Genomic DNA, 14,454 nt, shown 5'->3' with positions numbered 1-14,454 from the left:
CTATATTGCAATCTACGCGCTACTGTCTCTGAGAGGGTATCCACCTGGCCGTACTCATAACGCAAATGTAAAGGCGACACTTCCCACAGCTTTATATTATAATCCATACTTATGGACTTCGGCTTTCCAGCTTTCGGTTAAGACTTTGGCTCAGCCATCACGGAAGGCAGCAAAACACAGAAGGAAGATTGCAGGCAGGAGTCATGGATGGAACATCATATATTGCATCATATCACATCAGATTGCTTCACGGCCATGTAAACAATACTCCGCATCCAAACGGTAATCACATTCTTCACATGAGGTTATGAGCACGAGTCCCCGCACTTTATCCCCTGGTAGTTCTTGTTCATATTAACTTTTGCCCGCTTCACAACGCCGAAGTCACCCTTGGAATCTACGAATGCTGGTGGTGCTGAACACAGGTAGTGAAAGTGGACGTCGAAGATGACGTAGCCGCCCGTGAAGTTATGGTTTTGGAAAGACCAACACATCTGTCAACAAAAGAAATATGTTGTCAGCAGGTTGTAATGCTTCCTCGTAATTTGTACAAACTCACTCATTCCCTCAAAAAGGTCTTCGAACTAATAGCTGTACAGTATGTAATCCTTCAGAGTCGGAACAATTCCGCATCTACATTTTATATCCTGACCTTTCGCAAACCGACACCCATTCATTTTAACGAAACCCCGAGAGGAGGGACAAGGGACACACACAACTTGTCCCTTCAACAACCCTTCTTTTCTCTCGTCTTGCCACCACACCACTACTACAACTACGAGCTCGCTATTTTGAATAGAACAAATCATAACAATCTTCGCCTTATAGCAGAGTGACAGCGTTATAAGTAACTGTCAGAGGAGCTCGTTCCTTTTACAAGTAACTATGCCAAAGTTCCTAGTTACCTTTAGCTCGCTTTTCACTCTCGTCCACATATTTCCTTGCTTTCTCTACGGTTCCATTATTGCGTTTTTTGCCATAAAACGTGATATTCAATCAGTGACATTATTTTATTCAGGAGGTAAGAACGGCTGCCATTGAAATGAAGCTGAACCGCTGTGCGCCTACCTGGGGTAAGATGCAAAGCGTTCGGAAAGACCTCTATAGGAGAAACGCCATCATGACATTGGTCGACAGAATGAAACCGAAACAAATCGGAAGGAGGGCTGGGTTCCACGAACGGACACTTGTTCGCTGTCTCCCATGGAAAGAAAAATAGGCCCGAGGGTCGCCTCCCTTCAAGGGACCATGTCGTAGTCACCTCAAGGTAGTAGCTTTCGGGCGCACCTTGTTCACCTTTAGCTTCAAGCGTGGTTGAATTCTACCGAATTTTGGCGCTGTCGAAGTCATTTTTTTTACAAATAGGGAGAGGTCTATTGTTGGACATAAACGAAAACGATCTAAGCGTGCTGCACTCTGCCGCAGGCAACTCAAGGCCTAACTCAACTGCTCACGCGCGCTGCACCTGCGCAATGTTATTTGTGTCTGTAGTAACTTGGAAGTAACTTATTCTTTTTAAAGTAACTCAGTAACTGCGAATTACATTTCATGCTGAACAAATTCATCATTAACTTAGTTTCATTTTGCACACGGTAACTTGCAAAGAGTTCATTTTGACGGGTAACTTCTCAGTCTATGCCTTATATATAGGGACGCAGCAGGGTGTAGGGACGCTATTCGGTCAAAGCCAGACAGCTATACTGCTCAAGTGCAACTTGCGCGCGTTTTCTTTGCACTATTGCAGAACTTATTTATAAGTAAATTTTTTAAGCGGTTCCTGTGTGTGCAGAGGTAGAGCACCTGCATTTTCCCCCCATTTCCCTAACTTAATATCTGCTTTGGAAGCTCGGACAACACGGCTTCGGTTGGCTTCCCAGGAACACATTTTGAGAGACTATCCTATCGCAGTTTTGGACGAGTCTTTTGCTTTCCAGCAGCGTGTCTGGTATTTTGAACGCAACATAAAGTTTGTGGTGTAGTATGTCAAACATAGGAACACAAAAAGCCACATAAGCGTATATCGTAGAAGGACACAAACGAACACCGATGAAGTCGTCGACAGGAAGTTCCAAAGCTTGTTCACCCTTGAAATATGTCCCGAAATATCCTCTTTCGAAGGCAGTCAGAAAATGATTTCGGCTAGCGGACAATTGAGTAAACGCTACCAAAGTACGGCGGTACAGTGCGGCCATTCGAAGGTTGTGTCACCAAACTCTGGGATCGTACTAGATAGCGCACGCGAGAAATTTAAAAGTTGCCGCGAAGACGACGACGCTACTCGGATGGCGGGCAACTATGGAGAGCGAGAAGGACTGGTATGCTTACCGGCCTATCCACCCTATGGGAGCGCGGAAATGGCACTCGGTGATTGTTTACGTCTATGCGCTGACGTTCGCTCCGCGCGGAACGGCTTTTGTGGGACCGCGAGATGCTCTTCTGCTTCGACTCACGTGTGTTCCTGTGAAAGGCAGAACCTTGCACCTCGTCGACTAATACACAAAACGTACTGATGCAGGATCCACATCGCGCGCAATCATGATTAGGTAATGATTGTGATCTCCCCCAGGTGTGGACAAAGCGAGTCTTGGCGACAGAGATAAACAACGCAGACACTTGTCCCCCATTCGGGAACATGATTACACAGTCCAAGATTCAAGGAGGGTTGGCGCAATCGCAGTGGCTCCTTTCACCCTCGTCGTCTCGCTACTCGCACTGCCGCTTCCGGTTTCGCAAGATTGCAGCGATGACAGCGGCCCGCACTAGGAAAACAGCCAAACGCCGAAATACACAAAATCGCATTTGTATTAATGTAAATTTCTTTCAAGTAGACATCTTGGACCAGTGTTTTCTTTGAATTTGAAACTTCAGGGGGCATTATGCAAAGCTTCCACCAGACGGTTGCAAACGAAACAACAAGATCACGAACGTGAAGTGCGGACGGCGCGGCGCGCACAGCGGGATTGCGCCGACCATGATTGCTGGTCGATCCAGATTGTGTGCGACAGTGCGAAAGCAACTGGGCTGGTGGATGGCCTATCGCGGCATCACGAGCCGCGAAGTCTCGCGCAGTTTCACTTTATTTTCGATTGCTTTCGGTGTTTGATGCTTTTTGCATGGTGTTCGCAACGTCACATTACGATTACAAAACGCATAACATCTTTGAATGCCTAGTGAACCTCTGCATTACTCACCATAAAAATAAAGTTGTTGGTGCCACACACCTTTTTAAGTATTAGATTCTCGAGAATTTAAAACACTGTTAAAATAATAGCATGTATCGCTATGTTTTCGGAAATGACGCAGCTAGAGCTAATCTCAGCCGGAACTACAAGAAATTACGTGACGTACAGAGCATATACCATGATGTTTAACTTTTCCACTTAAATTGATATATTGCATTAAATCTCAGCGTGTCACTGCCGGTATGTGCGAAACTTATTCCTCGAAAAGAATTCCAAGGATGAGTACGTGCCCACACAAATTTCATTCATGCACACTACACTACACGCGCACTACAAGCAGCGTGGGACGCAGGCAACCAAGTAGCTCAAAATGCTGTAGCGAACATTTCAGGAGAATCGCCGAGTGACATTTTCTTCGTGTACTTTGAGGCGCTACCTTTACCATACATTAAAAGCGAACACATTACTGCCAACTGCTGGGTGGACCCCTGCACGACTTCAAGTTCGGCCGTTGTTAGATTATCAGGATTATGATAAGTGCGCAGCGTGATGCACCAGTACGCCACATCTTCCTTTCCCTCAAATTTGCAGCGTACTGATTCAATTTCGCAGGTACTCCCGGGTTATCCGCGGTGCTCCTTGCACATGGGGCTACGAGGGCGCGTGCAGCGACAGCGAGCAGAGCCCTTCGTAGCCACCTGTCGGCAGGCACGTCGGCGTGACCCATAGGCTAACCTCTTTCATCGATCAACTCATTTATTTCATTAGTAGTCATGCCTATCCGGGATAATTGATCGAGATACCGACATGCAAGGGCAGCGTGGCTGTCATACGAAGAGCACAGAAGAAGTGTCTGCAAATGAATCTCCTCTTTCAGGCAGAAAGCTAACACCGCTGTGGAGCACACCCGTTGCGTTTTATGAAATATGCCATTTGACACGGCGCTTCTGTAGAATACACTATTAGAAACTATCGTTTGGAACTTTCGCCGCAGAGGCTTGTGATACACACTGAATACGGGGTGTCACACCTAACATATATTGAAAAAAAATATATATATATATATATATATATATGCTGAAGCGTACGCCTTAGGAGGGCATTAGCAAACTCGAAATCAAAGCGCAGCTTCGAAGTTGTCCGTATGAGAACACCTGGTCCCTTCGGTCACCTGATACCAGAGCAGTTTTCAAAAAAAAAAAAAAATGATAGATCGTTCGCAAAAAAAGAAAAATCGTGAAGAAACAATATTTCTTCTTCATTTTGTTCATCGCGCATCTTCGGAGACGCGTCTTCCATCACCCCCAGTGTGAGAGGGTGAATGAGCGCAGTGCTGTCTCATACGTTGAGGCCGTCTGTTGAGCTCTAACTTGCAAAAACAAAACAAAAACAAATGCACCCTGTGACATCGGAACTGCCCTTATGTTGGGTTGCATTTTTCTGTTAATGCTTTTTTTTTCTGTTTTTCTGTTTTCTGCTGTTTTCTGCTGCTTGTAATGCATTTTTCTGTTAATGCTCTGTTAATGTTATGTTTTCTGTTAATGTTCTTCCAGCACGCAAGAGCCGAATGCGTGGTCTTTCCCTCTCTCACACTGGGAGTGAAGGAAAGACGCGTCTCCGAGATGCTTAATGAACAAAAAAAATGTTTTCTATCACGATTTTTGTGCGGATGATCTATCGAACGGATTTCTTTTTTCTGAAAAGAATAATAATAATAATTAAAAAGATAATTATTGAAAGTAAATTAAGACATTGCCTTAGGAGTTTACTAATGCCCATCTAAGGAGTACCCTTGAGCATATGCTATATGGCACCTCATATGCATATATTTTTTTGAATATGTTCGCATTTACCTAGGGCAACCTGTATAAGCGAATCACCAGAAATGTAAAAAGATAGTGTAAGAGAGAATCAGGGAATATAAAATATACACTTTTATATACACTTTTATAATAAAAATATAAAATATACACTTTTACGTACACTTATACAGTTATATATACAGGAATTGGCTGTGGTAAGGCTACTAAGATACAGGACCTTCACAATGGTATACATACCTTTGTCGACATAGTGCAATCCGAGTCGTACGCTACTTTGACAGTGATGTCAAACGTACCGCCCCATTTGTCGAATCGGATGGTGTCGGTTTCAAGGTACAAATTACGTTTGATCACTATATCATGATATCGTTCCTTTTGGCACACCTGTAAATAAGGACTCAAGGTAGAAGTCAGAATTACTACAAAACTAATGCAACAGATCAAATGGCATACATTATCATTTAGCGTTTTTAGAACACGTATACACTACTGAAATCGCTTACGAACCAACCCAACCTTCCAACTAAATTTCTCTGCCGGATCTCAGAGAACATAGCCCCTGATGTTCGAAACAGGATTGTGACAGTGAAAACGCCTTTCACGTCACACTTAACATGTGCACGAGAAAGATCGGTAACGTGTGGAAAGTCGACCGAGGACTGTAGCAATGTGGAAGAGATAAACATTGATTTCAGCGCCGTCTGTCGGAGGTTTACTACGCGCGTCAAATGAACCCCAGCTGGTCGAAATCACCCGCTATCCAACACTGTGGTACGTGCAACATGCAGACAACCCTTACATAAAAAATCACTAATCACTAATTTTTTGGGAACAATATGGTAATGTTCGGCTCCCTCTGCAGCTGAGGACCTCAGGACGTGAAGTAGGGCACGCGAACGGGAGAGCAGCCCAGACGCTTGTCTCGTCTGCTTCCAGTTTTCGCCGCAATATTGTAATGGGGAACTCGCCTAGTCATTTCCTTGCCATTCTCTTTCTCTGTTTTGCCAGAATCCGAGCAGGCATAACACTTTTTTCACCCAGCCTCGATACAACCGGGCAGTGCGTTACGGTAACTATATAAGGTGTAGTCACATTCACACTGAGAATGTGGCGAGAGCCTGCATTGGCCCACACGCCGAAGTTCCCGTGGGTTAGCAGACGACGATAGCCGAAGACGAACACGATTGAAGCTGTTAAAATAGCTAGATTCCCGGCTGATTCGGGTGGCCGGGATTAGGGTGGCCAATCTAGCGTGGTCGCACACCTAGCAGTTTCCCAGCTAGGCCGCGTTGTCATGAAATGACCAGCGAAAAATGTGGTCGGCTGTTCGTCTTTATCTTGCCGCTGTTTATTACCACGGACACTTGCGTAGTTCACTGTACGTATGTAACCATAATCTGACCAAGTGAGCGGCCGTGAATTGATGGCGTAAACGGGTGGCGGTATTCATTCTGGCTCCCACATCTTATTGCTGTTTGTAATAATAAGGGGCACAAACGCGCAAATACTGGATACTAGGAAACAATTGGATACTACCAGAGGCAGACCGTTCTCTTTATTATTTTTTTTTTGTAGGGGGACCACCCCTGGGCAGCATACTACTACACTACGGTCAGTTGCAAAAACCGGCAGATACGTGGGTCAAGACTTTCCCACTCATTTGATCCGCGCCTATGTCCAACATAGCGTTGTGCCAGCGGCCATGGCCAGCGGCTGTGGAGTGTGTCATTCGCGGTCTGTTTGCCAAACTGCTTTTTTCCGGAAGACGTTGGGTGCTTCCCGTTTCCCCATAGAACAATGCTGCATCTAGTATTCCTCATTTTCAACGAGGACACCTGTCACTAAAAGCCTGACTGGTGACGCTATCCTTTTGGCCACTGCGGAAAGTGTCTCCTTTCCTTTAAAAGGCGATGTAGGGCGCAGACTGACTGGGATAACGATTAAAGGGGAAAAGACCTAGTGACACGGGACAAAAACGACACGACCGAAGTGAGGATTCTGTATTCTGTGTATCGTTCTTGCCACCTTTTCTCGAGGTCCTTTTTCCTTACCCCTATAACGTTCACTGTCCAAACCATGACAGTCAATCTCGGCTTACCAATTCTTTTGGATTCGCCTGGGTGACACTCCGGCATGGAGCTGTGAGTGGTCTATAAGCATCCTTGTAGGCAGTTATAAGGGCCGCAGCGCTAAAAGAGAGCACTTCCGCTGTTTTCAAAGGCAGCGGTTGGAACCCAGTCACATGCCTGAATGACAGCGACTCAACCTGCAAGAACAGTAATGGTAGCTTCAACATCAATACTTATATGCATGGGGTGAGCACACATCTTGCTTAGCTAAGAGCGTATGAACACCTCGTTCAGCAAAACTCGTGGCATTTGCCCTTTTGCCGTAAGCTGAACCGCAGTACCACAGTTGGGAAAGACGGGGCAAAATCTAGCGCGCGTGCATAGCCAGGCACCTGTCTTGGGCCAGGCACCTGTCTTATCGACGCCATCTGTCGAGCTGGGAACGCTCCTCGATCTTTGCCGAAAGACTAAATGGCATGGCTGGTTGGCTCGTTTGGTTGAGGTCGTGGGAATGAATTCTTCCTGCGGATGTGCGCTTTCCGGTTTTCCTGCAGACCTTCCAGACGCATGTCGGCACAGTGACCTGTGAAGTTGGCCCACAACGCGTACTAACCTGCTCGTCACAACTGTTCTGTCCAGCTGTGCACGGCTGTATACTCAGTAGAAACAGTTGTTTGCGGCAATAACAGCGTCTCCGTCAGTTGACTGGGGAATCGTTCCAGTTCCCTGTGCAAGTTTCCCACGCGCATTTATCTATCAAGTAGACGACCCAATTGCTATAAATGTTCTCCCGTACGAGGTCGGTCAACCTGCCAGCGTTCTGGTCTGGGTCTGCGACTGAATATTTTACTGTAGCACGGTTTCACCAACACAGATTAACATTTCAACCGAGATCAGCAGTCTCTGAACTTGACTGTAACCCTCAGTTTATTTCATCAAGAGTAGTTATTGTCACTAAAACACTCAGCACATATCTGACTAATGTTGCTAAAAGTAATTAAAGTGTTAATTTCAGTTTTTAGCTACCCTTGACCTTAGTTCGAAGCTAAGCAGCGTTGGTGAAACCGCGCCAATGTCATATTGCGAGTGGCACTATTTCCATCGTACATAGTACCCATGCGACGGATTTTTCAGTTTCCAAACATTAGATAACTTTGCTTACGAATGATGACTGCATAGACGGCATGCCAGGTCCCTGCCAGGGTGACGGTCCTGTAGCCCTGCATACGTTTGGGTCCATTATATTACGATTAAGAGTTGCTCGGTACACCAATGCGTCTGGCTTAATTACTCTGTGAACAGAAGAGAGCCAGCCATGAGAAGCAGCCAGAAGCCCATACCGCAGACTCTCTAGCTAGTAGACATCGACACAAGACTTACGAGACATTCATTTCGGCGCACTAGGGAGCCTATTCCATTCAATAGCAGCGACCGAACAGTAATGTTTGTCCACACCGTCTACACACGCACAGTACGAACCTGGACGCACGTGATGACCACGACAATGGAATGCATACGTTAGGATACATAGTAAAAATGATCGGTAGCTGGAAATTGGAGCGAAGTCGCAGCTGTTAGTGTGTGGTGGTCGAGATGGTACCAGATACTAGGAAATCACAGGGTGAGCGCGCCATTTCAGATTGGTTTTCCCACGCTATCCATCATTGTCTGGCGCCTGATGACACGCAGACGATGCGGTTTATTGTCCGGGAAGAGTGAATTTACTTTCCCGTATCAGCAGTCCCACTTAGTCACTTGTTTAGTGACGTCTGAGAACTTCGTCCGCAAACCACCAATCACCACCCTGCTGTTCTAAGCCGACTGCCGTGAGGCCCTTTGTGGCCTCCATGGAGTTTGTGTGCGCAATGCATAGGCCTAATCTACGCTTCGCCGGAAATATTTAGGCGAATTACTGGTAAGTTTAGACTTACCTGTCGACTAGGAGCGTTCGTTAGGCGGATGTGGTTGCACTCCAATCAATATTTGCCCTCAATGTCTCATTTTGTTCGCCGTGCACACGGCGTAAACCCGGCGATCTAGTAATGGTGTAACTCTCATGTATTCGCATAGGACTGATTTAAACTAAGGGGGGGGGGGGTAGTTTAAAGCCGGTCTACCGCGGAGCAGCTGTAACTGAGCATTTCGAGAAAAACCCAAAATAGTTTTTGCTAGATACTGTTGCCTACTTTTCAAGTCGAAATTGCAGAAATTAAGGAAAAAGAACGTTGTGATGGACCCGTGAGCGAAGTATGTCAGGCAATAAACCCCCCGCCAAAAAAAGTATGGTACAAAAAAGTACTATCGGTATGGAGCGGAATTTTGAAATCCGCTCTGCAAATTTAGAACAGATATCGTCCACGTTAGTGATGTCAACATTGGCAGCTACACACAAGTCGCTTTCCGATCCAAAGCTGACCGGAAGTCGTGCACAAACAGCTGTTACCTCCAGCAACAAAAGCGGCGCTGATTACGCGTGGTTCCTTAAATACAACACCTAGTGCCTCTGTTATGCATTATTAACAATAGTGTTTGCTGTGCTGCCGTTGCTTGTTCTGGTTGATACATTTAACGATTTGTTGCACATTGTAGTGATCGCTGGTACTTTGTGTTCCTTTGTGTGGTACTTTGTGTTCCTGGTTTACTGTTAAGTGTGTCCTGTTAAAAATGCATCAGTCGTGTAAACGGAGGTCACAAGAGCGAGGGAGAAGGGGGTGGTCGCATGAAGCAGTTATACCTCCATGTACTTGCATGTGCAGCTATACAGCGGAGCATGGTACATGTTGCCCAGGATGTGAAGGCATAAATATCGAACACGTTGCTCGCCTGTGAAATGTTAAGAGTGACGTCCCAGAATAGTAGTACTTGGAGGGTACCTGGTGTTATAAGTGGGACGTCCCAGTGCATTAACAAGGTACAATATTTCAGGTTTCACTCTGGAAAAGGCACCACATGCAGGAAGCTCTACATCCTCTTGAAAGCTTTATTTGCTTGCCCAGAAAGATCCCTAGCTCCCTAGGAAAGCACTGTTGCGTTCTGTGTCATTATGAAAGCACTATGTTTTCGAAATCGCTATGAGCTTGTTTCTCGGCGCAATTCTGAGAGAGATTCTCGGCGCAATTCTGAGCATTCTCGGTGAGATCGGGTTATGCTTGTCGGCATCGATCCATGGTGCTGCTGTACATGTCAACTGGGAGAAATTTTGATTAAAAAAAGCAAGCATGTCTTTAGGGCTTGGTTATTCGATAATTGTACATGTAGAAATATCCCGCAGAGGCATACAAGCAAATATTGCGAGCAGTGTTTTGTGTCAACAGATTTGTATGGACAAATTAGAGCCTCCACAGGGGCATATAACCAGTAGAGCGTCAAGCAGCCCAGGTAGTCATGATGTCGATACCACGGTTAGCAGTCTGCAGATCCTGCGTGCAAAATTGAGCAAATTGTAAGCTACTTTCTCCCTCCCCTCAATCAGCTCGTGACAATGTGTATAGTGCGCGTGCGTTTCAGCTTCAGAGCCGGAGAGACTACGTGATCTGTTTAAACCCGACGTCATTAAACAACGGTTTAAGTGGCTTGGTGAATACGGGCAACTGAGTTTACCCGCGGCTCTTTCGGGACAACGACCAGGTAGAAAAGGTATCTTTATGTGAGTGTTGGTGCGTATGACTTGAACGCGGTTTCGTTGAACCATCAAGTGTGTGCAAGTGTAATCAGCGCAACATGTCCATCCTTTCGAAACCTGCCGCTAAGATATTCGTATAAGCAGCACCCCTGACCCTCACGTCGGACACATATGGTCTTCTCACAGTACAAGTTGATTGAAGTTAGCGATGAGGGTGCTTGGTTGTTGGCTTCCCCGGAGTATGGCCACACCTAGAAGCACGTAGCCAACGTTCCTCCTTGGCGTTGGTTCTGCTCGCATATGGATATTTAGAAGTCTGTCCGTTTCCTGAAAGAATTCAGTCAACACCTAGTCACTACAACGTTGTCATTGTAGGTATTGGTGGCGATTTCGACAACGCACGCGCAGGACACTCAACTCAGTTGGCGATTGAAATGAGGTATACGAATCGTTAGGTTTGTGTAATGCTGGCTTCTTCGGCACGCTGCGCATAAAATTGCATCCTGTGGCAGTTGAATCACCAATGTATCAGCTTCAGAGATCCGCCACAAAGGAATCAAGTAAGGGATTGTCGACTATCATGCGGCGGATACTAGAACGCACCTTTTGACACCACCTAATATTCCCAATAGGACATTAAAGGGCCCACATGCTGACAACAGTTCACCGGATTATGTTTATTACATGTTCCATGTGATGTGTTACGTTTCGACAAAATTCCTGCGCGAATCAACTGCCGCGATGAAACAGTATCCACGGTCATGGACACAATAAGGGCACGCCGGGAAAAGACATAGGTACTACAAGCAGGAGCGAGGATTTTTCTGAGGGCGGGGTAGTGGGTCCTGTCGTGGATAGCATGCTGCTACACTGTCAAGGTGAGTCGAAACTATGTAACGACAGAAAGAGAGGGGTGTCGGATGCTCGGATGCCCCCCCCCCCCGCCATATCTCAATCTGCCCTTGACCTCAAGGTGACACTCTAATAATGCACCAGGGCACGCACTTCTAAGCACACTAACGGTTAATTCGCCGCATGCTCGTTTTCAGAGATAGAACTACTTCGCTTACGAGCTCGGTATGTCTATACCAATTTTGCTTCTCTATGTTATTCGATTCTCTATTCGATCTATGTCAACGATACCCCTGCCTTAACCGGGTGCTCTACTTTACTCATAGTTCGGAGAAAGGAAAATTAACGCATAAAGTGCGCCTCGGCTTCTGCTTTGGAGTTACAAATATTCGCGAAACTGCGAACTGCATATACTGTGCTTTAAACTGCGCATGAGATGCGCGTATCTTGACAGGTATAGCATCATAACACTCGCCTTCCAGAAGATGCAACGTGAAGCGGGATTATGTGAGCCCAAGAAACCACGTCCGGTGAGGTCCATGCATGACTGAACGACGACTGGACTGTTGGAACTTCTGCACGTCCGGTTGCATGAGCTCGCGCTGCTTCCTTTTGCTTCTTCTTCGTGACAGATACCGGCCGCTTTCAACAGATGGTTGCTTTCACAGCGCCAGCTGCTAAAGGGAAGGTTCTAGGAGATCGCAGCCCTCCTCGGTAGTTCAGTCGGTGACGTGTTTGCGTGCTGAGCTCAAGCTCGTGGGTTCGATCCCGGCCGAGGACGGCAGCAATGTCGGGGAGGTAAAACGCTCCAATCTGCTAGATCCCTCGTAATCCATCTAACCACCCTACTGAACCGGCGCCGCGATAGTTAAACAAACGAGAGTGTAAGCAGTGTGACGTCACGTCAAGTCTTGGTTTGTCGCCTAGATTAGTGTCCTTGCGCAAGGTGGAGAGCAATGTGCCAATGGAAACAATAGGTGGATGCAGGCTAGCTGGTTGTTCCATGCACAATTATTCGACACAAAACATAAAGCAGGCTTCACTTGTTCATATCTCAGTAGGGTCCATGTGCTGGAAATCTAAAAAGCGCGTGCTAGAGCCCTGCACGGGCCGACTTTGCCGGGCCCAACCCGGCCCGGGCGCATCGAAAAAAGGCCCGGCCCGACCCGGGCCCGGACCTTCATATTTTTATGCGGCCCGGCCCGGCCCAGCCCGGTGACCCAGTGACTAGAGCCCGGCCCGGCCCGGCGTCTAAGCAAACAGAGCCCGGCCCGGCCTGGCCCGGTGACCCGCCAAGTAGATCCCGGCCTAGTATTTCCAGCCGCGCGACGAACGCGTTTCTGGCGATTATCAAACAAATTTACAAGTAAATTTATAATGAGAGAAGACAAACATACAAGCAGTGATACAAGTAATGGCGGTTTAACACCGTAACCGCACGAGACCAAATTAAATCCAGAACGCACGCGGGCATGGGCGTTATCGTTACACTGTCAAGATTTTGCGGAGGTAGAGCATGCTGTCGACAAACTGCTTCTCCCAGTTCCTACCCCTCTCACCAAGCTTTGCCAAAGTGATTGTGAAATATGTGAGGAGTGAGGAACAATGTAAAGTGGATTGGAGAATGTTCTAGAGGGTCGAATCATATGCATAATGCAGTATCCTTTGCTTGTCTTTGCAAAATATGCACAGGAATGACGCAAGCGCATGATGATATGAACTAATGCATCTCCATTGTGTGGAATTAGCTGCGTGGCCCGGCCGTGCCCGCGGTGGTGGCGTATTTTGTCGGCCCGGAGCACACAGCCAATAACAAGTCCGGCTCCGGCCCGCGGGCCGGGTCGGGGACCCGGGCCCGTGCAGGGCTCTAGCGCGTGCAACACATTCTGCTGACAGCGCTCTAATTCGCTGGTGGCACGTTCGCTGTGTGGAGCCCGTGTGTCCCGGAGCCCGGAAGACCAACAATTTACAGTTCGTCCAACTGTTTTTCTTTTTCTCTCCCGATCTGTGCATCCGTCGACGCAGTTTACAACAATTCTCACTCTTGCCTTTTTTTTCTTTCTATTTTTGCAACAGACCTCTCATCATAACCACTTGACTGTAGTGGTTGTCACTTTTTGATGTAACTTCCCCAAAGTATCATGAACAATTGTAGAGATTAGTTTCTATTTTGCTTCTCGTTCAAGCAGGCAAAACGCGGGTTCCTTTCTTTTTATTTCGCTGCTGAATGGCAGTGACCTTGCCACATGCGCGACGCCAGACCAGACTTTCTGCTCCGCGTTGCTGGGCGATGTACTGGATGTACGGTACCAAGTTTTCGACGTGTTTCAGAGCCACGTCGCAGCGGAACGCTCGTTTTCTTTAGTTACTTGTGCATTTTCTAATGGGGAGGTGATAGGGCAAGGTTCTATGAAATGTGCGCGGAAAATGGGAACTTGCAGAACTTGGAATTCCGATTCTTGCTTTGTGCCCAACTGACGAGGTATATTCGGACCTCCGCTCCCAACTGTGAAAATACTAACTGATTACGCATGCAAAGAATTTCGCCTGGTACTAAGAACTTCTCACTGAATTCTGAACTTGAAAGTTTGTGGTAACTTCGTTACATAATTACCTCAATGACGTAACGATGTAGGTCCCTTTATGTCCTATTTTGTATCATGTGGGAAAGTTGTGGGACCCTACCTGTCCTATATTCACATATAGGTGAGTCGTAGGATCCGACATGTCTCATATTAGGCTATGTAGGAGAGTGTGGTGTCCTACTTGTCCCATATTCGGCAATATAGGAGAGTTGTAGGACGTGACATTGCCTATATCCCGCTATGTAGCAGACTTGTAGAATCCTACAAGGCATCAAAAAGGAGCCATGGTAGATCTTACGTGACCTGTTTAGCTTCATGTGG

General features: G+C 46.8%; 1 protein-coding gene across 4 annotated transcripts; it reads right to left on the bottom strand.

Annotated features, from left to right (window-relative positions):
• Positions 1-201: 201 nt before the first annotated feature.
• On the bottom strand, positions 202-12,206 carry LOC135376440 (uncharacterized). 4 transcript variants are annotated; one of them, XM_064608936.1, is made up of 6 exons: positions 12,024-12,206; positions 10,881-11,023; positions 8,237-8,366; positions 7,104-7,271; positions 5,243-5,389; positions 202-494 (listed from the first exon to the last, which is right to left on the bottom strand). In XM_064608936.1, the coding sequence occupies exons 1-6, from the start codon at positions 12,087-12,089 to the stop codon at positions 306-308; spliced, it is 843 nt and encodes a 280-aa protein (XP_064465006.1). In that variant the 5' UTR covers positions 12,090-12,206; the 3' UTR covers positions 202-305. The 4 variants fall into 4 exon arrangements, with proteins under 4 accessions (XP_064465006.1, XP_064465007.1, XP_064465010.1 ...); XM_064608937.1 differs by having other exon boundaries at positions 8,237-8,294; XM_064608940.1 differs by lacking the exon at positions 12,024-12,206 and having other exon boundaries at positions 8,237-8,294; positions 10,857-10,972.
• Between the last annotated feature and the right edge of the window lie 2,248 nt (positions 12,207-14,454).

The sequence above is a fragment of the Ornithodoros turicata genome, unplaced genomic scaffold (assembly GCF_037126465.1).
Source record: "Ornithodoros turicata isolate Travis unplaced genomic scaffold, ASM3712646v1 ctg00001091.1, whole genome shotgun sequence".
In the NCBI taxonomy this organism is placed as follows: domain Eukaryota; kingdom Metazoa; phylum Arthropoda; class Arachnida; order Ixodida; family Argasidae; genus Ornithodoros; species Ornithodoros turicata.
The sequence above is the reverse complement of the archived record's forward strand: the minus strand, read 5'-3'. Positions and strand labels throughout refer to the sequence as shown.